At 42.3% G+C, this 27647-nt stretch overlaps 2 protein-coding genes across 3 annotated transcripts; one reads left to right on the top strand and one right to left on the bottom strand.

Annotated features, from left to right (window-relative positions):
• The first annotated feature begins 5453 nt into the window (after window positions 1-5453).
• LOC311107342 (pre-mRNA-splicing factor RBM22-like) lies at window positions 5454-23382 on the top strand. Of its 2 annotated transcripts, none has more exons than XM_084149826.1 (11): window positions 5454-5543; window positions 11605-11658; window positions 11758-11787; window positions 12574-12706; window positions 19361-19461; window positions 19575-19747; window positions 21518-21718; window positions 21878-22042; window positions 22230-22318; window positions 22387-22515; window positions 22635-23382. In XM_084149826.1, exons 1-11 carry the CDS (start codon window positions 5490-5492, stop codon window positions 22769-22771), a joined length of 1266 nt encoding a protein of 421 aa, XP_084005952.1. In that variant the 5' UTR covers window positions 5454-5489; the 3' UTR covers window positions 22772-23382. The 2 variants fall into 2 exon arrangements, with proteins under 2 accessions (XP_084005952.1, XP_084005953.1); XM_084149827.1 differs by having other exon boundaries at window positions 5467-5543; window positions 11758-12332.
• A 600-nt stretch (window positions 23383-23982) lies between these two features.
• LOC311107328 (myozenin-2-like) lies at window positions 23983-27047 on the bottom strand (the record flags this gene model as incomplete). Its single annotated transcript, XM_084149813.1, has 4 exons — window positions 26895-27047; window positions 25897-26047; window positions 25194-25377; window positions 23983-24169 (listed from the first exon to the last, which is right to left on the bottom strand). The coding sequence occupies exons 1-4, from the start codon at window positions 27006-27008 to the stop codon at window positions 23983-23985; spliced, it is 636 nt and encodes a 211-aa protein (XP_084005939.1). The 5' UTR covers window positions 27009-27047.
• Window positions 27048-27647: the final 600 nt, after the last annotated feature.

Here is a 27647-nt window from a genome sequence, read left to right as displayed (position 1 = left end):
TACATGCCACATCAGGCCTGCAAGTCACATATATGCTGGCTTGCAAAGTGATGTGTAATTCCTATTGGAATCCAGCCAGAGTGGGGATATCCAACATTTGGAACTTTTATTCACCCGCAACCTGCATTCAGAATGACTGCCAGGGTTAGGAAGACTAACATATGAGGCTACCTTAAACATTTAAACTGGAACAACCATTTCAGTAGCATGTGCAATAAGTCCAAGTAGCAGATTGGAATAGTTTAGAAAAATGTATGTTATTTATCTTTGAGTAGCATAAGATTAATTAATCAATCAATGTGCGTACATGCAAAAACACAGATATTGAAACAAACAATTCTAAAGATCGACCTGCAATAGAGCATGCTGGGAAATATGATAGCCGTGGTTTTGGTTCAACTCTGGTTATTAACACCAACACTGGGGTTATTTTAAACCACTGAGTGTTAATTTAACTCATGAATCAACACCAGAAATATTACACACAACAACAAAAAAATCTACAAGTAAACACTGGCCAATTTGCTGTGTGCTATGAAAGGGACACATCTGCAGGCTTCCATACATTTCAAGAACCTTCTAGAATTCTGAAGATCCGTTGATGTCAAGAACCCCACACTTAACTCAAAGGTTATTTATCGAGCAAGAGTTCTCCAAAGAAACTTAAAGGGATACTTCGTAATGTTGGCAATGAGGCCCTTTATCTACTTCCCCAGCGTCAGATTAACTTGTGGATACCATTTTTATGTCTCTGCATGCAGTTTGAAGGAAGATGCTAACTAGAACTAGTGCAATTGCTAAATAGTGTTAGCGCTTATGCTAGTTAGCATTGGCTCACGAAACTACCTCTAACTTCCTTCATACTGGACACAGAGGCATAAAAATGGTATTCACGAGTTCATCTGACTCTGGGGAAGTAGATAAAGGGCCGCACTTTATCTACTTCCCCAGTATCCCTTTAAGAGCTGAGGAATAACCTTAATTTTTTTCACTGTAGGATCGGATGCAAACGTCAAATTGTAGGGAGAGAGGATTGCCATAAATAAATATGCCGCTGACATTTTTTGGGGTGATCAAGAATATTAACGGTTTACTTTGCAAGCTTACCAGCAATAGGGGAAAGCAACAATTATTAGCATAGGCCTACTGGACTTTTGGTATGTCAATTTCTTGAAATTGATAATTTACTTATGAAGCTTGCATTTGGAATTTGTTGTTAAAATGTATTATTACATAATCAAAAAGTGTTCTAGACAAAATAATGAAAAAGGCTGTCTGGTAGCCTCAATAAATAGACAAAGATTTGTAGTTGAACAAGACATTGCATGTATAGATGTTTTTTTAACTTCATTTGAACTTTTGACTCGACTTGACTTACTCTTAGAATGCACAACTTGGACTTGACCCGTTCTACTTGGGACTCGACTTGAGACTCTGACCTTGTGACTTGAAACTTGCTTGTGACTCGAATAATAGTGACCTGGTCCCACCTCTGCCTTTTTCTATTGAAAACAACTCTTAAAAGTTTTCCTCTAGGTTTACTGATGCCAACTGTTGAATCACTAATACTGTGTTGTGCTGTAGTAGTACTGTCCAATGTGTTTACTTCTACCACACTCTCCCAGTCAGTACTGAATGCCACCCCGAAATGAATTAGACATGGACAGTAAGACTTCAAAATGTTGTTTATATATTTTCCAAGAAATCCCATTTTAACATATTGGACTTTGTCAGCATTAGGCTAATCTGAATAAATATCCTATATAAACATCTAATGAATGCATCCCTTACAATAAATTGGCCAAAGAGCGTACAGGGGACAAACTCTGGTAGAGAGGGAGAAGTCATAGGGTGAAGTACTATGGAACAGCCACTGCATGTCTATGGGTGCCGCCAGCAGTCCTGTGCTGGGTCAGTGGCCCTAATGTATTGATTCCACTCTTATTCTATAGACTGGGTTCTGGGTTGGCCCCCCCCCACACACACTGAGCACAGCTTTGGGGAACACTGACATGGAAAAATACAAGAACTGGTATGTTGTGGGGCTACTGTGGTTCCCATCAGCCTAAACTAGCCATGAATAACATTACATTCTAGTCAGCACAGCAGCATGTTTATAACATGTTTATAACAACCTTAGGTAGCCTTTATAACAGCACATTAGGATGAAGTTCTGCTGAGATTTGATCACATAGCAGAAGCAGCTTTTAAAAAATGCACTGGCACTTCTCTATTTGGAAGCTGTCTGAATTTGACTCAATAGGAAATGTGTGTATAAAAACATGTGGAAACGTATGATATACATATTTGTACTTCTTAGTGATGTGCATCTATATCATCATCACCATAATGATGTGATGTAGCATGCAGTTACTCAAAAACTATGTAGTGTGGATACTGAAGTTGGCTACTTTGAAGGTAGGGTCTTCTAGACACCATAATGATGTGATGTAGCATGCAGTTACTCAAAAACTATGTAGTGTGGATACTGAAGTTGGCTACTTTGAAGGTAGGGTCTTCTAGACAAACGATGTAGCCTAATCACTACTGCCTTCCCTCAACATCAGTCAGTCCTAGCGGGACTTGGCCTACATAACCAACTTTCCACTGTCACGTGAAACGTTATTGAATAAAAAATGAATTGTTGGGTGCAGTCAGAAAAAAAATGTGTTCCATAGTGCTCCATCTTTAGGTATAAAAATAAGGAAAATATATGTAAACTTTTTCTCGCATAATTCCACTCGGCAACATTGCAAAAGATGAAGACAACAGCAGGTTGTTTTCCGACTTGGCAGTGTTTTCAGATTGTGTCTATACACTCATTCAGAATGGTAAATAGACTTACTGAACAGTTATAATCAATCCTAACGATACTGACAGGCCACAAACTTACAATAACAAGTTAATTTCTTGCTCGTGCTAAGTTTTATCACTGGAATTCGCTTGCTTGATGCAGAGATTCAAACACCTGGACATAATTCAAGGCGGTAAACTTCGACAAGAATTCACACAAATGGCCTTCCTTACTACCACTATTGAGTAGCCAAAAACTGCGGTGAGATTCAACTCTTTACCCGGGCTTCCTTCTCGATCCATGGGAAATTCAGGCCAAAACTGTGGCTGCATTTCAGTCTGCGCCAATGCGTGTGGTTGATAGCAAACCAGTCTAGGCTAGTAGTTGAACGATTGAGCAGCGATCAGCTCGTTTTGACCCAAACATTTGCACCAGAAAACGATGTACTTTGTCACACTCACCTTGTCAATCGGCATCTGGTAGAATTAATACTTGGATTCAAATAAAGCAATACCGGCGCTTCGTCTCGCTTTCCCAGTGGCTCCGTTCTCCCGTTTTTGCAGACTTGTCTGATGAGACAAATGTTAGAATGTCGCTCTTTCTGCAGAGCTATACAACACTGCCCCACAATGGTCGACAGGGGGCACCAACACGGCATCAATTGTCCCTAATTAGATTACAGCGTTATCTCATTAAATGAATAGTTAAATTACACATTTAGCTCATCTTCTGGACAGTCTGTCCAGTAGTCCACCCAATATTTTAATTTGTTTATTTAGTAATACGGATGAAAAATAGTTCATAAATAGTTCCTACCTGTTCATTAATTTATACATTGGTTGAAAATGTGTGATATACTGTACATTCATTCAAGTACTGTTTGCCAAGTAAGTACTGAGATTATGGCTGCATTGAAATAGTAATCACACAATTCAAACCATTGTCACCCCACTACTTTCAAGAGTCTCTCCAGACCATTGAAGACCCCAACAGAAGAGGCATTCATCCAAACATTATTCAATATTCATCATGGCAGACCTATGATGAACATGTAATCTGTAATAATAAGTATAAGTAGACTGCCATTTTAATCATGTTTTATGTGGACATGTTTTGCTTATCTCTGTCAAGGTTGTGAACAACACATTGACAGACTAGACCAAAAAACAAACATACTGCTTGTGTACAAGAGTTAATGTGGACCACTTCAATTGGAGACTTGAAGTTCAAGGTTAAGCAAATAAATAGCTGGAAACACTGTATGTTTCCATGGTTTCACCTTTCTTATTTTTCTCTAAAACAGAGAGGGGCTAACAACAAGTGTCCGTCTCAAAACTGATGTCTCATTCCAAACCGTTTCTCCCCCTCAACAAGCAAATAATGCAAAACTGATTCAGGATCAGTTGTCATGGGAATAAAGTCACCTCACGTCTGTCCTCTGACCTTGTGACACATGCGGTCTGTGATTTGATTTCGGAGGGGCTAAACCCAGGACAAAGCCTTCCTTCAAACAGATTTGCCTGTCTCACCAAGATCTCATGACGGGGGGCAAGGGGGGTAACATCACACAACTCATTAAGCGTCCAAGACCGACAAGGAAGCCAACACTGAGAGAGTTAACTTTATTGTCTTTGTCTTACCCAACATGAAGCAGACACAGTCCTCAGTCAATACTCTGTATGTCATGTGGCTAAATGGGGGAGTATATCAGGCATTTAACCCCACCCCCTCTATTCATCTGCCCTGGCCACAGGGACAATCGATCAATAAACCGAGGTAGTCTGATGAGCACATCATTAAAAACTATATTGATGTGTTCTGAGGGATGGACAGTGGCTGTCTGGCATGAGTCTCTGTCCTGTGCCATGTGAAAACACAGGAGACTGCTGTACCCAATGCTAGGTGAGCCAGTTCACGGCAGGAGAGAACATGACTGCCTTTATCTGGACAACGTCCACATCCAGAGTTTAGATCAACCAAGGTCTTCAACATAGAGGTCAACTACTCAATTCAGTTTGGGAAATTTAAACTAATCAAAATAATGTCCCATAATCTCTTATGAAAAAGTTCACAATTTCATGAACTTCAAACAACATATTTCCTTAATTTAACAGGCTGGGGTTGTAACGGAGTTGACCCCATCTCGGTCTCAGCCCAACTTCCTGCCTGTTGTGCTAGAGGTAAGTGTGGCACTGCCAAGCAGACGGCTCCAGCCTCCAGGCTTGTAGATTTATTCTAATCCCTGTAAATGGTGTCTCAGCAGAGAGCCTCCTCCACGACCTTAAATAAACATTAGGGTTTTACGCCTCTATTAGTGTTCATCCCTAATCTGAAACATCCTCCAACCACAGCTCCAACGTGCTAACTGGGGTTTTCGACAGGCAAGCGCACAGGGCCCTGCTGGTAATAACATGCAGAGTAAACCATTACATTACATGCTTCGCAAGAGATCTGATCTGATCAGAATAAATACACACACAATTCTTCAATTAATTCCAGATATTAATTAATAGAGTTGCATAATGATGAATGAGTATTGTTTTCATATTTATACTCTATTTATTGAAATAAAACGCCACCCTGAGGAGGTAAATGTAATGAAAAGAAGCATGCACCGTGTTGCATTGTGGGATGTGAATTCATTGTCGTGGCGGTGCATGCGCAGTAGGATTGTGTTTTACTGCCACAAGCAAAAATGGCGACGTCCCTAGGAGCTAACACATACAACAGACAGAATTGGGAAGACGCGGTACGTATTAAATCGTCCAAATAATGTGTTATAACCTGGAAAAGAAGGGTATATAAAACTATAAACTAACGGCGTAATGCCCTTCAATATATGGATCATGATTTACTAGGAAAGGCTAACGTCAGCTAGCGAACGAACGTTAGTAGCGCAAGCGTGGCTGTGTCGCAAGTTAGCTAGTTAACTTGCCAACTAGAAGCGGTTTAGCCGCACAGGTAAAAGAGGTAATTTATTGTCTTTGGCTTAGCTGTTTAAAATTATTCTAAACTGGCAGTAGCGGTGCGTGGGTAAAATAACTGGGGAAGCAACCCCCCCCCCCCCCCCAATATTACAAGCTATGCATTCTCTGTGTGTGGCGCGTTCGTGCAAGTACAACACATGTTGACTCACCCTATTTGTAGAGAAACGCCAATGCCGCCATTCTCTTTCATGTTGACGAAACGGTATATCACTGTCATACAGTACACACTTTTTATTTATTTAAATATTTTGTTGTCCTAGGCTACCTGGCTAAAATGCTTACTCGCTAGCCTAACTTCCGTTCATGGACAACGTTAGCTAGTTAACATTAGCCTTCTACATCTAGCTACATGTTCAACGTCCATCCTCTCAGGCCAGGGGCACAACAATGTATGAATTAATGGTTGGATCAGAATAGCCATTATAATCATTGGCAAGTACGGAGAATTAAGTAAAACCAGTCCAAATCCCTATCTCCATCCATGGCAAATTTAGTCAAGGGCCAATTTTAGCTAGTTGGCTAGCTAGCCACCTGAGGACAACATCACAACGAGATGCAACAATTCCACGTTTTTCTGTCAATGGCAAATGCTCTCAATGGGATTTGATAGGAGTGACGCCAAATCCAAGCAGGCTTCCCTTGACACTTTTTTTTTGTGCGCCAGGACCATTCACATTTGAGCTCGCTCAGGTTAGCTCAACGCTGATTGGCTAATTCTTTATAATTTTTATTTTTTCTGTGAAAGGAGGCCACTGGCTTCCCTTGCCAAGCCTTCAATGCTACAGGTGGCAAACTCGTTTGGACCAGACAGCATCAGATAGATGGCCTACACAGCATCAGATAGATGGCCTACACATAGAGAGAGAGAGGGCCGCTGTTTTGCTTGCACGGATGCTTTCTCCTGTGAGATACATTCAGCCTCTTGTGAATTGAAGGGAAATTATGAAACACAGAGAGACATAAGATACACCTTTATTTTTTTTGGTGGGGTAGCCTGGCTTCCCTTGGCATCCATGAATAGAAGCCACTGTAAACTGGGTGTTTCGAGGCTTGAATGCTGATTGTCTGAAAGTCGTGGTATAGTTTTATAATAGCAATAAGGCACCTCGGGGGTGTTGTGGTATGTAAGTGATAATGCCTGTGAAGACAGTGTTTGGAGGATACAGTCTATTCGGAAAGTATTCAGACCCCTTGATTTTTTTCAACATTTTGTTATGTTACAGCCTTATTCTAAAATGGATTAAATAGTTTTTTCCCCCTCATCAATCTACACACAATACCCCATAATGACAAAGCGAAAAACATGTTTTTAGATTATTTTTACAAATGTGTGTGTGTATACAGTGGGGGAAAAGGTATTTAGTCAGCCACCAATTGTGCAAGTTCTCCCACTTAAAAAGATGAGAGACCTGTAATTTTCATCATAGGTACAGGTCAACTATGACAGACAAAACGAGAAAAAAAAATCCAGAAAATCACATTGTAGGATTTTTAATGAATTTATTTGCAAATTATGGTGGAAAATAAGTATTTGGTCAATAACAAAATTTTCTCAATACTTTGTTATATACCCTTTGTTGGCAATGACACAGGTCAAACGTTTTCTGTATGTCTTCACTAGGTTTTCACTCACTGTTGCTGGTATTTTGGCCCATTCCTCCATGCAGATCTCCTCTAGAGCAGTGATGTTTTGGGGCTGTCGCTGGGCAACACGGACTTTCAACTCCCTCCAAAGATTTTCTATGGGGTTGAGATCTGGAGACTGGCTAGGCCACTCCAGGACCTTGAAATGCTTCTTACGAAGCCACTCCTTCGTTGCCCGGGCGGTGTGTTTGGGATCATTGTCATGCTGAAAGACCCAGCCATGTTTAATCTTCAATGCCCTTGCTGATGGAAGGAGGTTTTCACTCAAAATCTCACGATACATGGCCCCATTCATTCTTTCCTTTACATGGATCAGTCGTCCTGTTCCCTTTGCAGAAAAACAGCCCCAAAGCATGATGTTTCCACCCCCATGCTTCACAGTAGGTATGGTGTTCTTTGGATGCAACTCAGCATTCTTTGTCCTCCAAACACAACGAGTTGAGTTTTTACCAAAAAGTTCTATTTTGGTTTCATCTGACCATATGACATTCTCCCAATCCTCTTCTGGATCATCCAAATGCACTCTAGCAAACTTCAGACGGGCCTGGACATGTACTGGCTTAAGCAGGGGGACACGTCTGGCACTGCAGGATTTGAGTCCCTGGCGGCGTAGTGTGTTACTGATGGTAGGCTTTGTTACTTTGGTCCCAGCTCTCTGCAGGTCATTCACTAGGTCCCCCCTGTGTGGTTCTGGGATTTTTGCTCACCGTTCTTGTGATCATTTTGACCCCACGGGGTGAGATCTTGCGTGGAGCCCCAGATCGAGGGAGATTATCAGTGGTCTTGTATGTCTTCCATTTCCTAATAATTGCTCCCACAGTTGATTTCTTCAAACCAAGCTGCTTACCTATTGCAGATTCAGTCTTCCCAGCCTGGTGCAGGTCTACAATTTTGCTTCTGGTGTCCTTTGACAGCTCTTTGGTCTTGGCCATAGTGTAGTTTGGAGTGTGACTGTTTGAGGTTGTGGACAGGTGTCTTTTATACTGATAACAAGTTCAAAGGGGTGCCATTAATACAGGTAACGAGTGGAGGACAGAGGAGCCTCTTAAAGAAGAAGTTACAGATCTGTGAGAGCCAGAAATCTTGCTTGTTTGTAGGTGACCAAATACTTATTTTTCACCATAATTTGCAAATTCATTAATAATCCTACAATGTGATTTTCTGGATTTTTTTCTTCTCAATTTGTCTGTCATAGTTGACGTGTACCTATGATGAAAATTATAGGCCTCATCTTTTTACGTGGGAGAACTTGCACAATTGGTGGCTGACTAAATACTTTCCCCCCCCAAGCAGACATCACATTTACATATTTGGCTCCAATTCAAATATATCTATATTATACAGTATAATAATTCGTTATAGTAATGAATATTTAATGCAAACAATACCAGCAGGTGCTGTTAAAAAGAAGAAGAAAAATATATATATATATATATATATACACACTACTGTTCAAAAGTTTGGGGTCACTTAGAAATGTCCTTGTTTTTAAAAGAAAATCACTTTTTTTGGTCCAGTAAAACAACATCAAATTGATCAGAAATACAGTGTAGACATTGTTAATGTTCTAAATGGCTATTGTAGCTGGAAACGGCTGATTTTTTTATGGAATATCTACGTAGGTGTACAGAGGCCCATTATCAGCAACCATCTGTCCTGTGTTCCAATGGCACGTTGTGTTTGCTAATCCAAGTTGATCATTTTAAAAGGCTAATTGATCATTAGAAAACCCTTTTGCAAGTTTAGCTTGTTTGTCCCATTGGGCACATCAGCTTAGAGACACTGGAGATAAGTTATGGCAACTCATATGTACACACGTCTTGGACAGTCAGAGGAAACGGGTCCCTCAAGAATAACCATCACATAGTCAGAATAGCACAGGCTCATGTGAACTGGCAGTGTATGAATTGTACGGATGTTGACCCCTGTCTTTTATGGGTTCAGTTACAACCGGTTACGCGACAGCAACCTGACAGCACTTCTCATCACCCAGCCATGGGAAGTACTGTCAGGTTGCACAGATGGTATTCTGGGTTGACTTTGGAGGACAATCCTCTCTTTTCCCAACTTCTCTTTATGTGCCTCCAGTTCCCAGATAGGCCTAATAGGTCATGCCCGCATACATCAGACTTAACTTTGTATGATAACTCTTGTCATGGTAAAGCCTCCAGAAATGTTAGCCAATTGCTTTAGTGTTTTGATTCTAACCCAAAACACACTTGTACACAAACACTCACCTCACTCACTCTTGGGTGTGAACCCTGCAACCCAAAACTTCAGGAGCTGCTTATACAGTGAGGGGAAAAAAGTATTTGATCCCCTGCTGATTTTGTAAGTTTGCCCACTGACAAAGAAATGATCAGTCTAATTTTAATGGTAGGTTTATTTGAACAGTGAGAGACAGAATAACAACAACAAAATCCAGAAAAACGAATGTCAAAAATGTTATAAATTGATTTGCATTTTAATGAGGGAAATAAGTATTTGACCCCCTCTCAATCAGAAAGATTTCTGGCTCCCAGGTGTCTTTTATACAGGTAACGAGCTGAGATTAGGAGCACACTCTTAAAGGGAGTGCTCCTAATCTCAGCTTGTTACCTGTATAAAAGTCACCTGTCCACAGAAGCAATCAATCAATCAGATTCCAAACTCTCCACCATGGCCAAGACCAAAGAGCTCTCCAAGGATGTCAGGGACAAGATTGTAGGCGTACACAAGGCTGGAATGGGCTACAAGACCATCACCAAGCAGCTTGGTGAGAAGGTGACAACAGTTGGTGCGATTATTCGCAAATGGAAGAAACACAAAATAACTGTCAATCTCCCTCACCCTGGGGCTCCATGCAAGATCTCACCTCGTGGAGTTGCAATGATCATGAGAACGGTGAGGAATCAGCCCAGAACTACACGGGAGGATCTTGTCAATGATCTCAAGGCAGCTGGGACCATAGTCACCAAGAAAACAATTGGTAACACACTACGCCGTGAAGGACTGAAATCCTGCAGCGCCCACAAGGTCCCCCTGCTCAAGAAAGCACATATACAGGCCCGTCTGAAGTTTGCCAATGAACATCTATATGATTCAGAGGAGAACTGGGTGTTGTGGTCAGATGAGACCAAAATCGAGCTCTTTGGCATCAACTCAACTCGCCATGTTTGGAGGAGGAAGAATGCTGCCTATGACCCCAAGAACACCATACCCACCATCAAACATGGAGGTGGAAACATGCTTTGGGGGTGTTTTTCTGCTAAGGGGACAGGACAAATTCACTGCATCAAAGGGACGATGGACGGGCCATGTACCGTCAAATCTTGGGTGAGAACCTCCTTCCCTCAGCCAGGGCATTGAAAATGGGTCGTGGATGGGTATTCCAGCATGACAATGACCCAAAACACATTGCCAAGGCAATAAAGGAGTGGCTCAAGAAGAAGTATATTAAGGTCCTGGAGTGGCCTAGCCAGTCTCCAGACCTTAATCCCATAGAAAATATGTGGAGGGAGCTGAAGGTTCGAGTTGCCAAACGTCAGCCTCGAAAACCTTAATGACTTGGAGAAGATCTGCAAAGAGGAGTGGGACAAAATCCCTCCTGAGATGTGTGCAAACCTGGTGGCCAACTACAAGAAACATCTGACCTCTGTGATTACCAACAAGGGTTTTGCCACCAAGTACTAAATCGTGTTTTGCAGAGGGGTCAAATACTTATTTCCCTCATTAAAATGCAAATCAATTTATAACATTTTTGACATGTGTTTTTCTGGATTTTTTTGTTGTTATTCTTTTTCTCACTGTTCAAATAAACCTACCATTAAAATTATAGACTGATCATGTCTTTGTCAGTGGGCAAACGTACAAAATCAGCAGGGGATCAAATACTTTTTTTCCGTCACTATATTTAGACTTTCTAATGAGGTGGTTGATATTGAAGACCGTAAAGGTTAGAAGTTGGACTGAAAACACATCTTCCAACAGATGGTGAAGTAGGTGCTAGTGAGTCCAGCAATCGTAGCATTCACACGCAGCATAGGGCCAGAGTACACACTGTTTCGTCAAGCAAGAAAGGTGTGAGAATGTGTAGCTTGTGACCAGAGAAACCACACGGCGCTGTTATGATGATAAACCAGTATTGCTGTGTGTTGGATGCATTTATGTTTTGTTGAACCTTTTTGTATTTTCCTCCAGGATTTTCCAATTCTGTGTCAGACATGTTTGGGGGAAAATCCATACATCCGCATGGTGAGTTGTTTATCTTTGCAGTTTATGTTTACACTTGTTATTTGAAATTCTAACTTTTGCTGCAGAATTCTCAATTTTATACTCATGTTTCATTAACAGAGCAAAGAGAAGTATGGGAAAGAATGCAAGGTAATATAATTCGTTATTCCAGTTCAGTCCTCTTATGCAATATGGAAGCACATTATTCAGTGAATAAAATGTTCTGCATATCTAGAAATATTGCATTGGGCCCTGCCACTATGTTCAATGGCCATGTTTAACCCCCTAGAGTCTATTTCCACAGCCCCAAGGAAATCTACTTAGCATAATAATAAAAAATCCACATCAGAATCCGTCAGTTTAAGATAGAGAGATGTTTTTTTTTGCATTGGATGCGTTTCAATCAACCGCATCCGCCGATGTCGCACTGCCACATCTGCGGTGAAAGATGGCAGAGCTAGAGCAGTGGTTGTCAGACCATGAGACAGAATTATTATGTAGAAGAACTGAAACTCAGTTCTGGTGACTTTTTAAAAGGACATGCTGGGATCCCTGTCTTTTTAACAAAGGTCATTAAAACTGTGCATTGACTTCGTGTATGAATGCATGTTTCCCTCCCTATGGCAATCGTAACTTACTTGCATCTCGAGAGGAATATGTATCTCTCATTGAACATACAACAACAAGCAGACTAGGTAATAAGAAACTATTCTACTATGGAGTTGTCAGATTTTTCTATTCATTACTTGTTTTATTTTCAGAGAAAGTACATGTGGACTGTTCTAGCATCTTCAAAGTGCACCGTGGCAGAAATATTTTGTCATGTTCCATATTGTTTGGGCGTGTCCGCAATTATTTTGCCGTGGCGCAGCGCCACAGCTAAATGACTGCAGCAGAAACACTGAACTCTGTGCTCGCCACTTCTCCTCCTCTCAGATCTGTGCACGTCCCTTCACTGTGTTCCGCTGGTGTCCAGGAACGAGGATGCGCTTCAAGAAGACAGAGGTGTGTCAGACCTGCAGCAAGATGAAGAATGTCTGTCAGACCTGTCTGCTTGACCTGGAGTACGGTATGTCATACAATTCATAGATGCCTTACCTGTACCACCTTACACAGTGTTTTCCACAAGTACATAGAATAGAGTAGCCAGCCCAATAGAAAAGGTAGCCAGCCAAGCTCTATTTTGGTGGCCTCTGGAACATTCTAATGCCTTAATTCCATCTGAAATACACTGTGAAATTATTGAGTACTTTATCAAGTTTACCTCCCAGATTGGAAAAATGTATTGTGCAGAAAGACATGACTTTACAATTTGTAGTTAATGTTTAGTTGAGAAGGTTTTTGGGAAAGGCTTTCCATCTACCAGAAGACTGTTTTCATTAGCATCATCGCTAACGGCTACACAAAGTGGTAGACGCGCACACCACACAGACGGGGGCATTCTCGTTGCCTCTTCAGAAAGTTGCAGGAAATACCAATCACTGATGCATTCTGTTCATGTCTTATGATAAACTTGGGCATATTAATTAATTTTCAATACATTTAGTTGATTCCCTACCAAGGTCAATACATTTTTGAATATTGTTGATTTCCGTTTTAATGCCTGGATTCCGTGAGTGCCTTAATTATCATATTTGGACCAGAATGAAGTTCTCCACTACCTGTTGTTCCTGCAGTGATGATTCACCATCTTCATCGAATGTTTCATAATTTATCTGCAGATAATCACCAAAAAGGCATACCAGTAGCCTATGCAAATTAAAGAGCCAAATGAATGGCTCTCTCACCGATGCGATTCAGTAGTTTACACTGACTGACGAGACGAGTCACTCATTTTAGAGTCAGTGCCTAGCAAGCCCTGACATAGGAAGGAAGGGAAACCTAGACGCGTAGACAAGATGGTGTATTGAATAGAAAGCGGTACAAAACACCTCAAGATAAAAACATAATATTCAAAGTTAGACTAAATATTAGCATTTCATATATTCGCAGTTAATATAATTCAATCTGGATAATAACACAAAACAGATCATAAGTCTAGAGAAATATATCGACAAATACAACAACACGCAACACCCAAACATGACTGAAGACAAGCGTGGAGAGCCGATCCCCAAAAGGAAACGCGACTCATCGACTGATACAGATGATATATGCTTTTCACCACTGGGTATGGTAAGTGTGGAAAGCGACCTGTTGAAGTCGATAAATGACAAATTGGGCATACTAGAATTGGTCAGTAAAGACGTAAAAGAGTTGAAAGCGAGTCTTCAAATGAGTGACGAAAGAGCTTTGGTAATGGAGAAAGAAACCAAATAATTAAAAGTGACAGTCTCTAAAATGGAAACGGACGTTAGGGAACTAAAAAAGGAGAACAACCTTCTGAGAGAAGCCTTACTAGACATCCAAACTAGATCGATGAGGGAAAATCTAGTACTTACGGGTATTCAGGAAAAGGAGGGAGAAATAACAGAGAATATTATGAAGGACTTCCTGCATACAGCGCTACAAATCCCACTCGAGGCTGTCGATAAAATCCAACTCGAACGTGTACACCGTTTCGGAAAAAGAGGACAGAAATATGAGCGCCCAATCGTTGCCAAATTTGCTTTTCTTAAGGATAAAGCTATGGTGAAAAGCCTAGGAAAAAGACTTGCTGGCACGAAAATAGGCATGAATGATCAGTTCCCGAGGGAGATTGTAGAAAGGCGCAAAGTTCTGTATCCAATCTTCAAGGAAAACAGATTAAAAGGGAAACGTGTTGCACTCATGGTGGATAAACTATATATTGACAACCAAATGTTCAGAGACACAAAGACTACTCCATGGCTATTCTAAAAGTTGTAATAGAGGAGTCGAATATTGGAGCACCTGATACTAGCAATGATAGGGATTGTAATATTAAATAACATTTATAGTAAGTATATTTTTTTATAAAAGGATAAAACGACATAACAAGCAGAATAATACATCTTTAAATACAAATAATTAGAACATGGCTTTTTTGGCGGGAGGTTGTTGTTTTGGCGGATGGTTGTTGTGGTTGGTTCTGTGTGCTCTCTGGCGTCCTTTCCCCCTTGCGGCAGATGTGGATGCGGGTGCGTTTGCACGCTCGGCCCATTTCTTCCGCAGTCAACCATGTGGTGTGCATTTTTGTGTTTGAAAAGGTGCGGCGTTAAGTGAGTGAGAGGGGAAATGGTTGCATATCCCAGAGCCGACCGGGGGTCTATGAGCAGGGGTAGTGAGAGAGAGCTTTCAATTTTGTGTAGATGAGGGATATACATTTTTAAATATAGTATACATCTAATCAAATTTTTCATTGTCCTATCATGATGGAAAGATCCCTAACCCTATAACCTGGGGTTCCGGTGGGGTACGCCCACCCAGACAGTGGCAGTGCTGGCAACACTGGCTGCAGTAACCCATGGGGAGGGGGTCACACTCTGACAATCAGAGAGGGGGTTTATCATTGTGGCCCAGAATAATCAAAGGTCTGACCGCACGGAGATGCTTGGGAAAATGGTTACAACAGGGGATCAGAGTGTTTGTGTCTCAGGTGAAGAGGGTGGATCTGATCTCCATCACCTAGGACTTGACATAGATTAAGTAGATTAATCAAATCTCACATTATCAATTTCTGCTCAATCTGCATGCTTTCTCAATCAGCTTTAACTGTATGTGCACTCGTAAATCAAGTTATTTCTCGAGTTGGGCTCTGGGATATAACAGCCGTTGAGTATCTGATTTTATGGTGGATTGTGGAGGAGGGGGGTTGAGTGTGTTGGAGTATGTGAGTATGTGCGTGTGTGCTTGTCTGGCATCTGTTGTGGGGGGGTGGGGATGTTGTGGGGGAGGGCGGGGTATGGGATGGACCACGGGAATTATTTGCTAGGATAATAATTGCTTGTCAATTAATTAAATGTAAAACAATGGCAATCCGGGTTATATGTTAGAATCCTACGCGTGAACTGCCGACATTATTACGCATATTAATTGATAATGATGGAAAATAGGATATGCATAATTTTGTATATATATAGAGAGAGGTGAAAGCATTGGAAATGCTTTTGGCGGTTAATCTGCTTCTGTTTTGTGGGTGGCACTGTGTGCTGTTTTCGAATGGATGGGTCCTGGCCTCTCAGGGCCTTAGGGATCCGGAGGGATGTGGGTGGGATGCTGATCACTGGGATGACGGCTCAACTTGGGATGGGGAGGGGCTTTAGCGGGGGAATTAGTGGAGAACAATTGAAGGGTTACTCCGTAGCAATGCAAATATCACGGTACAGCTATATGGACACTCAATCATTACGGTATTTTGTTATTGGTAAATTTACAAACATATATAATGATAAATAGATTTAACTTGTATCTCATTATGGTGTATGGTGAAATAAGTATAGCCAGTTATAATTGTAATGGCTTAGCTGATAATAACAAAAGAAGAACAATATTTACATGGCTCAAATAGAAGGAATATAATATCTATTGTATACAGGAAACTCATTCAACAATTCGAGATGAAGTAGCGTGAAAAAAAGAATGGGGGGGGGGGGAATATACTTCTCCCATGGGCAAAGAAATTCAAAAGGGGTGATGATATTAATTAATAGTAATTTCGATCCGAATGTGCAAATTGTCAAAATAGATACGCAAGGTACATGGATTATTTTAAATATGTTATTGGACCATAAACAGATATGGCTCATTAACCTTTACGGACCAAATAATGATGATCCACAATTCTTTGACAATATATATATATAATACATTATCAAGCCTGCAAGCAATTCAAGACAATATTGTTATGGTGGGGGATTATAATACTGTTTTAAATAGCTCAATGGACCGTAAAGGAAATCACACCACAAACAATCACCCACATGCTCTTAAGGAAATTGTGAATGTCATGGATACATTAGAATTAGTAGATATATGGAGGCTTAAATATACTGATCTAGTTAGATATAAATGGTGGAGACTGAATCAAGCTAGTCGTCTTGACTTCTTTCTTATCTCATTCTCGTTGGCACCAAAAGTAAAAAAGTGTTGATAGGGGACAGAATGCGGTCGGACCATCATATAATAGGCATATACATTACTCTTACTGAATTTCCACATGGGCGAGGATATTGGAAATTTAATCAAAGCCTATTGGATGATAATTTATTTATAATTAGAACAAAGGAATTTATAACTGACTTTTTCCAACATAACATAGGTACAGCGAATCCCCTTATTGTATGGGACACCTTTAAATGTGCCTTTAGAGGCCATGCAATTCAGTACTCATCTCGAAAACAAAATCAATTTAGGTCAAAAGAGTTTATACTAAGAAAGGAAATAGAAAGTCTAACAGAACAGATGGATGGCAATAAAAACTGTAACATAGAGGCTCAGAATAAATTAGAGGAAAAACAAAAAGAAATGGAGAAAGTTATTCAAGAAAGATCAAGTGTAATATATTATTAAAATAAAGCAAACTGGATGGAATATGGGGGAAAATGCACAAAATTCTTTTTTAATCTTCAACATAGGAATGCTACCAAAAAGAACTTAATGAAACTGGTTACAATTGACGGAGTCACCCATAATTCACCAAATGATATTTTGAAGGAAGAAACAAAGTACTTTAAGCATATGTTTTCTTTTCAGTCGCCTCCATCTCCTCTAACTGAAGCTAATTGTAGAGATTTTTTTTCTATTGATAATGTCAAATTAACAGCCATACAGAAAGACTCATGTGAAGGTGGAATTACAGAGGAGGAACTTCTGGATGCAATTAAAGACTTTAAGTCCGGGAAAACTCCAGGGTTGGATGGCATACCAGTCGAGGTATACCAAACCTTTTTTGATATACTAAGAGGACCGTTATTAGCATGTTTTAACAACTCCTATGTAAATGGTAGATTATCTGACACTCAAGAAGGTCTGATCTCATTATTACTGAAACAGGATACAAGTGGAAAATATAAAGATCCAGTCCATTAAAACAATTGGAGGCCCCTTACACTTCAGTGTTGTGATGCAAAATGTATAGCGCATAAAATTAAAAAGGTATTGTCGGATATTATTCATTCTAATCAGACAGGTTTTTTATATGGAAGATACATTGGAGATAATATATGGCAAGTATTGGAAACAATAGAACATTATGGAAAATCGGAGAAACCAGGCCTGCTATTCATAGCAGACTTCGAAAAGGCATTTGATGAAGTACGACTGGGGTTTATATACACTGCTCAAAAAAATAAAGGGAACACTTAAACAACACAATGTAACTCCAAGTCAATCTCACTTCTGTGAAATCAAACTGTCCACTTAGGAAGCAACACTGATTGACAATACATTTCACATGCTGTTGTGCAAATGGAGTAGACAACAGGTGGAAATTATAGGCAATTAGCAAGAAATGTGAGTTATAGCTCTGGCATTATCATTGAAAGCAAGTCTAAGACACAGTAGATATGTTCTATGTGCACTATTTCTATGTTTCCTGTTTTAAGTTTAGTTTACTTTCGGTTTTGTACACCAACTTCAAACAGCTGAAAATACAATATTTTTGATTTAAGGGAAATATTTCACAGCGTTTTAGATGGTACAATGGTTCTCTACAATTTTCCTTTTTGTTTTGTCACATAAACTGAAATTAGGCAAGCAGGAAATGGTGGAGCAATTTATGCATAGTGCATCTTTAAATTTGTCCAACATTAGCTTGCTAGCTGAGCCAGCCAGTCATACTTCATATGAAATGAAAGGGATGCAGGTAACCAGCTACCCAGTGCTGCACACACAATGTTGACAAAGATACTGATAACTAGCTAATTTAATTCTTCCACCAATGCTAGCAAAGTTAGTAGCTAGCTAACATTATGAGTTTTGAAGAAGCAGCTGACCCAAAATAGCGATCACGGAGAAACATACTGATTTCTGATAACAGTCCCTCTTATTTGGGGCAGCATGTCTACGACGTCAGGGTAATTGAAACAAACTAAGCAATATGTTTGTCTGAAGAGGTAGAGCTAGCTAGCTATGTAGGTTTGGTATTTAGATAACGTTGGCTACAACAAGTTGTCTAAACAGCTGATCAGGTCATGGTGACTGACGTGGTCGCACATCATTTTTGCAGGAGGTAGCCACCGCATTTTTATTTCCTCGTAGTTGCACATTTATTAAATCAATGTCACAGCGTAATGTAATGAAACAGGCAGGGGGAGTGAGCTTGCCCGATACAGTATGTATGATACAGGATGTAATAATTTTAGCTAGCTATTCTTCCTGTTTATGCTCTGGTCTGAGTTGTTGCCTAGTTACGCTTCCGCATTTGTCAGCTACAGCAGGGTTGCCCAAACTCGGTCCTGGGCATTCCCCCCCAGAGTGCACATGTTGGTTTTTGCTCTAGCACTAAACAGCTGATTAAAATAATCAAAGCTTGATGATGAGTTGGTTATTTGAATCAGCTGTGTAGTGCTAGGTCAAAAACCAAAACGTGCACCCAGCAGGGGCCCCAGGACCGGATTTTGGAAACCCTGAGCCACAGCAACATTCTGTAACAATGTTCAAACCTACATCGGTTCTTTTTGAAATGGAAAACGAAAGCGTGCCGAATCAGAACAGAACTGAACCCATAAGTGAACCAGTATTGTTGAGTACCCAGGTGGAAAACCCCTATTAAAGTCCCCATTCAGTACCTAAGCCAAGACGTTTACACTTCTGTGATCGACAGGTTTGCCAATCCAGGTCAGAGACACTGGGCTGGACATCAAGGATGACGTCCCGAAGTCAGACGTGAACAAGGAGTACTACACACAGAACGCGGAGAGAGAGGTATGTGTGGAGAGGAGGAGGCTGCATCCCTACTATTTCTGTGTTCACAAATTCAACTTCCAGTGTTTTCCCCCTGTTAACCCCCCCATCTACCCGACTCCCTGTGTCCTCAGATAGGGAACTCTGACGGGACACGGCCAGTGGGTCTGCTGGGTAAGGCCCCCAGCTCCAGTGAGATGCTGCTGAAGCTGGCCCGCACCACGCCCTACTACAAGAGGAACCGACCCCACATCTGCTCCTTCTGGGTGAAGGGAGAGTGCAAGAGAGGAGAGGAGTGTCCTTATAGGTGAGAACGCAATCTAAAAGATAGCTCTTTATCTCTTTTATAAAGGCTACAGTTGGGCCGCGTTTGTACAGTCCAATGACTATATACGGTCGTGGTCAAACGTTTTGAGAATGACACAAGTATTGGTCTTCACAAAGTTTGCTGTTTCAGTGTTATGAGGTATTTTGTCAGATGTTACTATGGTATACTGAAGTATAATTACCAGCATTCCATAAGTGTCAAAGGCTTTTATTGACAATTACATTAAGTTTATGCAAAGAGTCAATATTTGCAGTGTTGACCCTTCTTTTTCAATACCTCTGCAATCTGCCCTGGCATGCTGTCAATTAACTTCTGGGCCACATCCTGACTGATGGCAGCCCATTCTTGCATAATCAATGCTTGGAGTTTGTCAGAATTTGTGGGGTTTTGTTTGTCCACCCGCCTCTTGAGGATCGACCACAAGTTCTCAATGGGATTAAGGTCTGGGGAGTTTCCTGGCCATGGACCCAAAATGTCGATGTTTTGTTCCCCGAGCCACTTAGTTATCACTTTTGCCTTATTGCAAGGTGCTCCATCATGCTGGAAAAGGCATTGGTCGTCAAACTGTTCGTAGATGGTTGGGAGAAGTTGCTCTCGGAGGAAGTGTTGGTACCATTCTTTATTCATGGCTGTGTTCTTAGGCAAAATTGTGAGTGAGCCCACTCCCTTGGCTGAGAAGCAAACCCACACATGAATGGTCTCAGGATGCTTTACTGTTGGCATGACACAGGACTGATGGTAGCGCTCACCTTGTCTTCTCCGGACAAGGTGTTTTCCGGATGCCCCAAAACAATCGGAAAGGGGATTAATCAGAGAAAATGTCTTTACCCCAGTCCTCAGCAGTCCAATCCCTGTACCTTTTGCAGAATATCAGTCTGTCCCTGATGTTTTTCCTGGAGAGAAGTGGCTTCTTTGCTGCCCTTCTTGACACCAGGCCATCCTCCAAAAGTCTTTGCCTCACTGTGCGTGCAGATGCACTCACACCTGCCTGCTGCCATTCCTGAGCAAGCTCTGCACTGGTGGTGCCCCGATCCCGCAGCTGAATCAACTTTAGGAGACGGTCCTGGCGCTTGCTGGACTTTCTTGGGCGCCCTGACGCTTTCTTCACAACAATTGAACCTCTCTCCTTGAAGTTCTTGATGATCCGATAAATGGTTGATTTAGGTGCAATCTTACTAGCAGCAATATCCTTGCCTGTGAAGCCCTTTTTGTGCAAAGCAATGATGACTGCACGTGTTTCCTTGCAGGTAACCATGGTTAACAGAGGAAGAACAATGATTTCAAGCACCACCCTCCTTTTAAAGCTTCTAGTCTGTTATTCTAACTCAATCAGCATGACAGAGTGATCTCCAGCCTTGTCCTCGTCAACACTCCCACCTGTGTTAACGAGAGAATCACGGACATGATGTCAGCAGTCCTTTTGTGACAGGGCTGAAATGCAGTGGAAATGTTTTTTGGGGATTAAGTTCATTTTCATGGCAAAGAGGGACTTTGCAATTAATCTGATCACTCTTCATGACATTCTGGAGTATATGCAAATTGCCGTCATCTAAACTGAGGCAGCAGACTTTGTGAAAAATAGTATTTGTGTCATTCTCAAAACTTTTGACCACGACTGTAGATACAGCCCCTCCTGTCTGTTGATGTGTAATGATATTTCACTTGGTGGTGCTGTTGAGCAAGAAATCAACCTACATTGACTGGGGACAACTATTCCTTCTCATGCACACTCTCTCTCCACACCATCAGGCACGAGAAGCCCACAGACCCAGACGATCCCCTGGCAGACCAGAACATTAAGGACCGTTACTATGGTATCAATGACCCTGTGGCTGACAAGCTGCTGAAACGGGCCTCCACCATGCCCAGACTGGACACGCCTGAGGACAAGACCATCACCACACTCTATGTAGGGGGGATGGGAGATACCATCTCCGATGCAGAGCTGAGGTAGGGGTCTGATATAGTGTCAGTTGAATTGAATTGTTGTTGTTTTTTGCTTTTCCAAAATATCATACCAGGATAGCGAATTATTTTTGTCAGTTTGAACTATCTGTGACACATAATTGGGAATTCGTACCCTAAATCGTTGTCTGTCTGTTTCTACAGGAATCACTTCTATCAGTTTGGGGAGATCCGGACCACCACCATCGTCCAGAGGCAGCAGTGTGCCTTCATCCAGTTTGCCACACGGCAGGCGGCTGAGCTTGCTGCAGAGAAGTCCTTCAACAAGCTCATCATCAACGGACGCAGGCTCACCGTCAAGTGGGGCAGGTAAGAGGTCAAAGCTAACCAGTTATGAGGAAAGGAGGAGAATGTATTGTAAGTCCTTCCTTTCTAGTCAGATGGTGACAACCTTGTAGAAATGTCAGGGCAAAAATATTTGGTAGACTTTATATTTGGGCTCCATGTAACAGTGCACCCTATTCACTGTGTACCTTAATGTGTTGTGACTGTCCAGGTCCCAGGCAGCCAGAGGGAAGGAGGCCATCAAGGATGGGGTCAGTGAGATGGGAACCAGATTAGACCCTGTACCAGGACTGCCTGGAGGTGAGTCTGTCTGATGGAGGCTTTGAAAGACTGTGTTTGTGAGCCTGACTGTCTTCTTTCTCCACCAGCTCTCCCCCCACCCCCTGCTCTGGAAGAGGACGCTCCTATTAACTACTTCAATCTGGACCCTGGTACATCTCCTAATGTCATGAACATCTCCCTGCCCCCGCCGCCTGGCATCAACCCACCACCTCCAGGTACCAGTCTTACCTTTGTCCCATGGAAAAATGCTGGCCATACTTATAGTATGTCGCTGAGCTAACGCTCACACGTGTGTGCCTCATTCATTTATGTTGTGTGTTTTTCTTACCTTCAGGTTTTGGAGCTCCTATGTTCCACATGGGTTCGATGGGTCCCCCTCCTCCCATGGGCATGAGACCCCCAGGACACATCCACTACCCGTCCCAGGACCCCCAGCGCATGGGTGCCCACGCTGCCCGTCATGGCGACTAGTTGCCATGGCGATACTTCGCTATGCCAAACATCTGTGGTCGAGAGAATTGCTCTGGGCAGACGTTTTCCTTAGGCACAGGTCTAGGATCAGCTTACCCTCCCACAATCCTCACCATAGTAATTAGGGGGGGAATGCAAAACTGACCTTGCATCAGGGGCAACGTCATCTTACTTTTTGAGTTTCACCAGGGTGTTAGAAAATGGCTGCCTCTTTCTCAGTTTAAGGATCTCTCAGCAGTGGACCTGAGTTAACGGTAAATGACTAAAGATGTGAAATCTGGGAATTTAGTATCATAAGAGGATTCTTATGAGTTTTAAGGGCTTCTGTGTTTTGTGTTTGGTGGTGCATAATATAATCTGTAGACGCACCTGTCATGGATCAGTGTATTCGAGATTTACAACGTCATAATGGAGGAATTGTTTAAATGTACAAAGCATCCTGCAGAGCAGCTTCTTGAAAGGACAATTTTTAGACCTGTTGATTTTCATTCATATTATGGATTTGTTTTTTGATACAATGTTCATTTTCCACAAAATGATTTGGTTTATTCTTGTAATGTTTTGTCCACTTCTGCCATTAAAACAAGTACTCTCATTTACATTTAAAGCAATCAATATCTCACTATCAATCCTTTATGAACAGAGGGGAAGTCAGACGGAGGGAGGGAAGTGTGATGTTAGGAGAGCGGGAAGGGAGCCAAAGGAAAGGTCATGTAGTGATGGGAGAAATGCGAGAAATGGGGGGGGTTAAGGAAGAGGGCGTTTTGTTAAAGAGGCGGAAAGAAGAGTGACAAATCACCTCTCCCCTCAACTGGCCTTCGTTGGCCTGGGCTCCGCTCTCATAATGAACTGTTGATTGATTCAGAAGTCCTCAGTTGGCCTCCACACAGGCCTATCCACAGAGCTCTCATCAGGAAACAATCTTATCATTCAGTCTTTTCCCTATGGCACTGACTGAATAACAGAGGGATCAAGGTAGAAGTCGCCCCTAACCACAGATCTGCCCTTATCCTAATATAACCATTAAATAGATTAAAGCATCTTAATGTAAAAATAGTTTGGGGCAACTTCTACCTACTCCAGAGGGGGTCATCTTTGAATCGAGAGGGACGAGGAAGGGTAATAAGAGCAAATCAATGCTTCAGTCTTTCAGGCTGTGATTTCACAAAGGTCACAGGAAGTTTGAAGGTCATAGGTGAGTGGAGGTCCTCTCACAGGTCGGTGGATTCAGGGGAGTAGTCGTGACCCCATCCCCGTGGTGCTCTGTTGAAGTTGGGCCGTTTACACATGCGGTCCAGGGTCGTACCAGGGAGGCGCTGGGAGTCCAACAGCTCCAACCCCATCACTGGGATCACCCTCTTGCTCTTCTGCTGTGGGCCTCCGAATGGCATGGCCACTCTGAGGGAGAGGGATGCATGTGTTAGAAGTGTGTATTTGAGGAAGAGAATGACTCAGTATATCCAACCTTACATAACACCAAAGACATTCTCTGGGTATCAAATCTTTCTCACTCAACAGGTGGGTAGAAAGAAGAAGCTTTTAGATGTTATGTGATACCCAGTCATCCACACAGAGCTCTCCACTAATGACCCTGCCTGGCCTGTTTTAACAACCTTTTAGGTCAGAAATAATCAACATCCGTTGGGAATTCAGGAAGAAACCTTAAGGAATCATCCGACTACAGATGGAGCTTCTTTCCAGTTGCCCCCCACAGTTTGATTGCCTCACTTTAAACTTAGACTTAATTAACCCCACATACCTTGTTAATTAAAGTAGTAAACCAATGCATCCATGTGTGCGTCAGTTACTGAATGATTGGCACCAAAATGACTGACAGTGGACTAATAAAGTTGTGTGGAGAGGAGAGTCGCTCAGACCAAGTTTAGCCTTTGTTCTGGCAGTTGCTTCATCGGTGTGACGCAACGTTGCGTGTGCCAGGTTAAGATGAGCCCCTTCGTGCGCCATCAGTCTTTAAGGGGCTGAAAGGCACGCATAACCCCCCGGAGGATCATTTTTCTAGAGCCTGTGTTAAAATAGCCGCCCGCCTGACGGCCACAGTCCAAGGAGATGTGAGCCAGAGGTGGGATTGCTTTTCAAACGGAGTGGAAACATGCACGGTGCCGTGGGAAGCTAATTTAAGAGATTATTGTGATCTTAATTTGATAGCATGCTTCGGTCATCTGCGGCTCTATTTGATGATGGGTGAGATGAGCGATCGCTAAATGTGCTTTAAGCCTCAGCCTGAGCCGTGTTCGCTTACTTTGATGATTGGGGTCTTAAATTTGTTGTCTTTCCAAAACATCATGCATAATATGGTCCTGCCTTTGTACTGTGAAGTCCTCAGAGGTCTTCTAGTTAGAGGGCCTCTTTGTTTGTGACCTGGCTTCACCTGTCAGGATTCAATGTGATGTCAGTTCCTCACCTGTTGAAGCACCTGTAGTTGGCAGGCAGTAGTGTGGCCCTCTGTGGGGGCTGGGGGAGCTGGGCGCTGAGGGAGGACAGGAGGTTGTCACTGTCACCCAGGGCTTCCCTCCAGGGGGAACAGTAGGACCTGGTTGTCAGGTTGAACTTCTCACAGGGGATCTCCTTCAGGGGTCCCCCGTAGCCTGGGGTCAAAGGTCAGTTAAGTCCCAGACTCAGACAGTCCCTGAAAGCTTTTAGTGCTTACACATTTAGAGCAGATTGTTTGATCTGATGTCAGTCCTGGCTACAATAGAAAGTGTTAAACTTGGTGTAAATCCAGCACAATAAACAAGGCTTAGCTGGCTGTCACTCAGACTCAAAAACGAACCTACTGCCAGGTCAGGACACTGATACACTCAACACACTAGCATCCAGAGTGTCATCAGCTGTTCTCAAGCACAGCCTTAAAAACAAACTGTCATTCAGTAGTGTTTTGTTTCACCTTATCCTTCCAAAATGTAACGTTACCAAAATGGGTGGTAAAGCCCCCTTTGTCATAACAGCATACTCAAATGGATAGTTCATCCCAAAATCAAAGTTTGTCATTTCCATAGCTCAAAAGTAATCTGAAGTAAAGCTGAGCCAATATTCCAACCTCTGAATTTAGGGGTGACCTATCCCTTTAAACCATGTGTGCTAATCCCTCCTGTGTTACCAGCTACCTGGGGCGATGACGTTAGGGCTGCCCTTCTTGGCCACAGTCTTCTGTAGGGTGGTGATCAGGCTGTGTTTGCCAGGCATCAGGTATGCCTGGTTCTCTTTACCCCCCTGGGGCTCCTCTATAGTCTGGGGGGGCATGGGCTCTGGAAGGCCCTGGGCAGGGACACAATAACATTCTGGATTAGCTCCATGCAAACTCAGTTGTGTGCATTATCATGGGGAAATAACCACCATGGAATAACAACCAATTTTGTGGACAGTTACACTGCCTCCATCTCTCCATCCTACATGCCAATGATATCCACTCATTACAGTAGATTTCGCCTAGAATTTCCATGTTACCACCTGACAGATGCTATCTAGAACCTCAAAGGGTTCTTCGGCTGTCCCCATAGGATAACCCTTTGAAGAACCCTTTTGGGTTCCAGGTAGAACCCTTTTGCGTTCCATGTAGAACCCCTTCCACAAAAAAGTTCTACCTGGAACCAAAAAGAGTTCTACCTGGAACCAAAAATTGTTATTTTATTGGGACAGCCGAATAGCCCCTTTGGAACCTTTTTTTTCTAAAGTGTGGCCCTCTTATTTCTACCAATAACCTTGGCCAAGTTCTCGTGCTCCAGTGGAACAGAGTACAGCAAAGCAGAAAGTGAGAGGGGACGGCCAAGGTTTCATTGCCTCATCAAACAGCTCTGCCATAAATCCAACAGGCTAACAAGCTGCTTGCGCAATACTGTACATCAGGATGACAAGTCCGTGGGTCTAACAGTGTGGATAGCTCAGTGGATATGTCTGTATACGTACAGTATTGCCTTATTGTGTTTCCATAGAAACAGAATGTCTTTGAACATTAATTGAGCATTCTGTTCTGCATTGAAATGTCATGGCATCTGTAGCGGAGAGAGCCGGGGTGTGTGTGTTTGAAATGTGAAAATGTGTGTGTGTGAGAATGTCTGTGTGTGTGTGTGCGTGCGTTCGTGCATACATGCGTGTGTGTTCTTACATTGCTGTAATGGTCATGGACTTGGTTCTCCAGTGTGAATCTCTCCACCCGTCTCAGTCTCTCCTGGAACATGCGGGAGCCGCGGTTTGACGGAAGGTTCAATTCCTCCATCATCACATCCTTGGGAACACTGATTTTCTTCCCCAAGTTCAGACCTCCTGGCACACACAAACAAAAGCACAGAATAAATATAAAGTATTATATTTGTCTTTCACTAGGTCTCAAAGTGCTTTCCATTATATGGGGGTAAGTCACTCCATTTTCCACTAAGTAGAAGTAAATAAACAATTTTAAAAACTAAGACAAGTAAGCAGGGAAAGACATGAACTGCAGACACAAACAGACAGATACTTACAGAGACCAAGACCGTGACAGTGACAGGGACTCAGATCTGAGGATAGAATCTGATTTAAGTCTTTGACTTGCACAGTAGCATCTATATCTGCTGGCCTGTGTCAGTCAGAGAAACCCAGTGAATGATGAAACACAAAGAGAGAACCCGGGTTCCCCCAGCAACAGGGGTTGCCTCATGACTCATGCCCCCTGAAGTGTTCTTTTTCAGTATGTAGGAGATTAAGGTCTCTGGCTCCTCTCAGCTCCCAACTATTTACTGAGGATCAACTGACCTGACCCATAACCCATAAACTCAACTATCATATCATCAGTAATCCACAAAGCCTAGTGTTGAGTTTACTATGTGGCCCCATGCATTGCCACCAGATTGTAGCATTACACTATAATTTTGGAATAGCC

Source organism: Coregonus lavaretus (genome assembly GCF_964263955.1).
Source record: "Coregonus lavaretus genome assembly, chromosome: 32".
Classification (NCBI taxonomy): domain Eukaryota; kingdom Metazoa; phylum Chordata; class Actinopteri; order Salmoniformes; family Salmonidae; genus Coregonus; species Coregonus lavaretus.
This window is presented reverse-complemented; position numbering and strand designations above follow the sequence as displayed.

Coding starts and splice junctions, on each gene's coding strand:
- LOC311107342 (XM_084149826.1), top strand. CDS start 5,490: ATGGCGACGTCCCTAGGAGCTAACACATACAACAGACAGAATTGGGAA. Junction 11,788..12,573: donor AGTATGGGAAAGAATGCAAG/GTAATATAATTC, acceptor TCCTCCTCTCAG/ATCTGTGCACGTCCCTTCAC. Junction 19,748..21,517: donor GGAGAGGAGTGTCCTTATAG/GTGAGAACGCAA, acceptor CCACACCATCAG/GCACGAGAAGCCCACAGACC.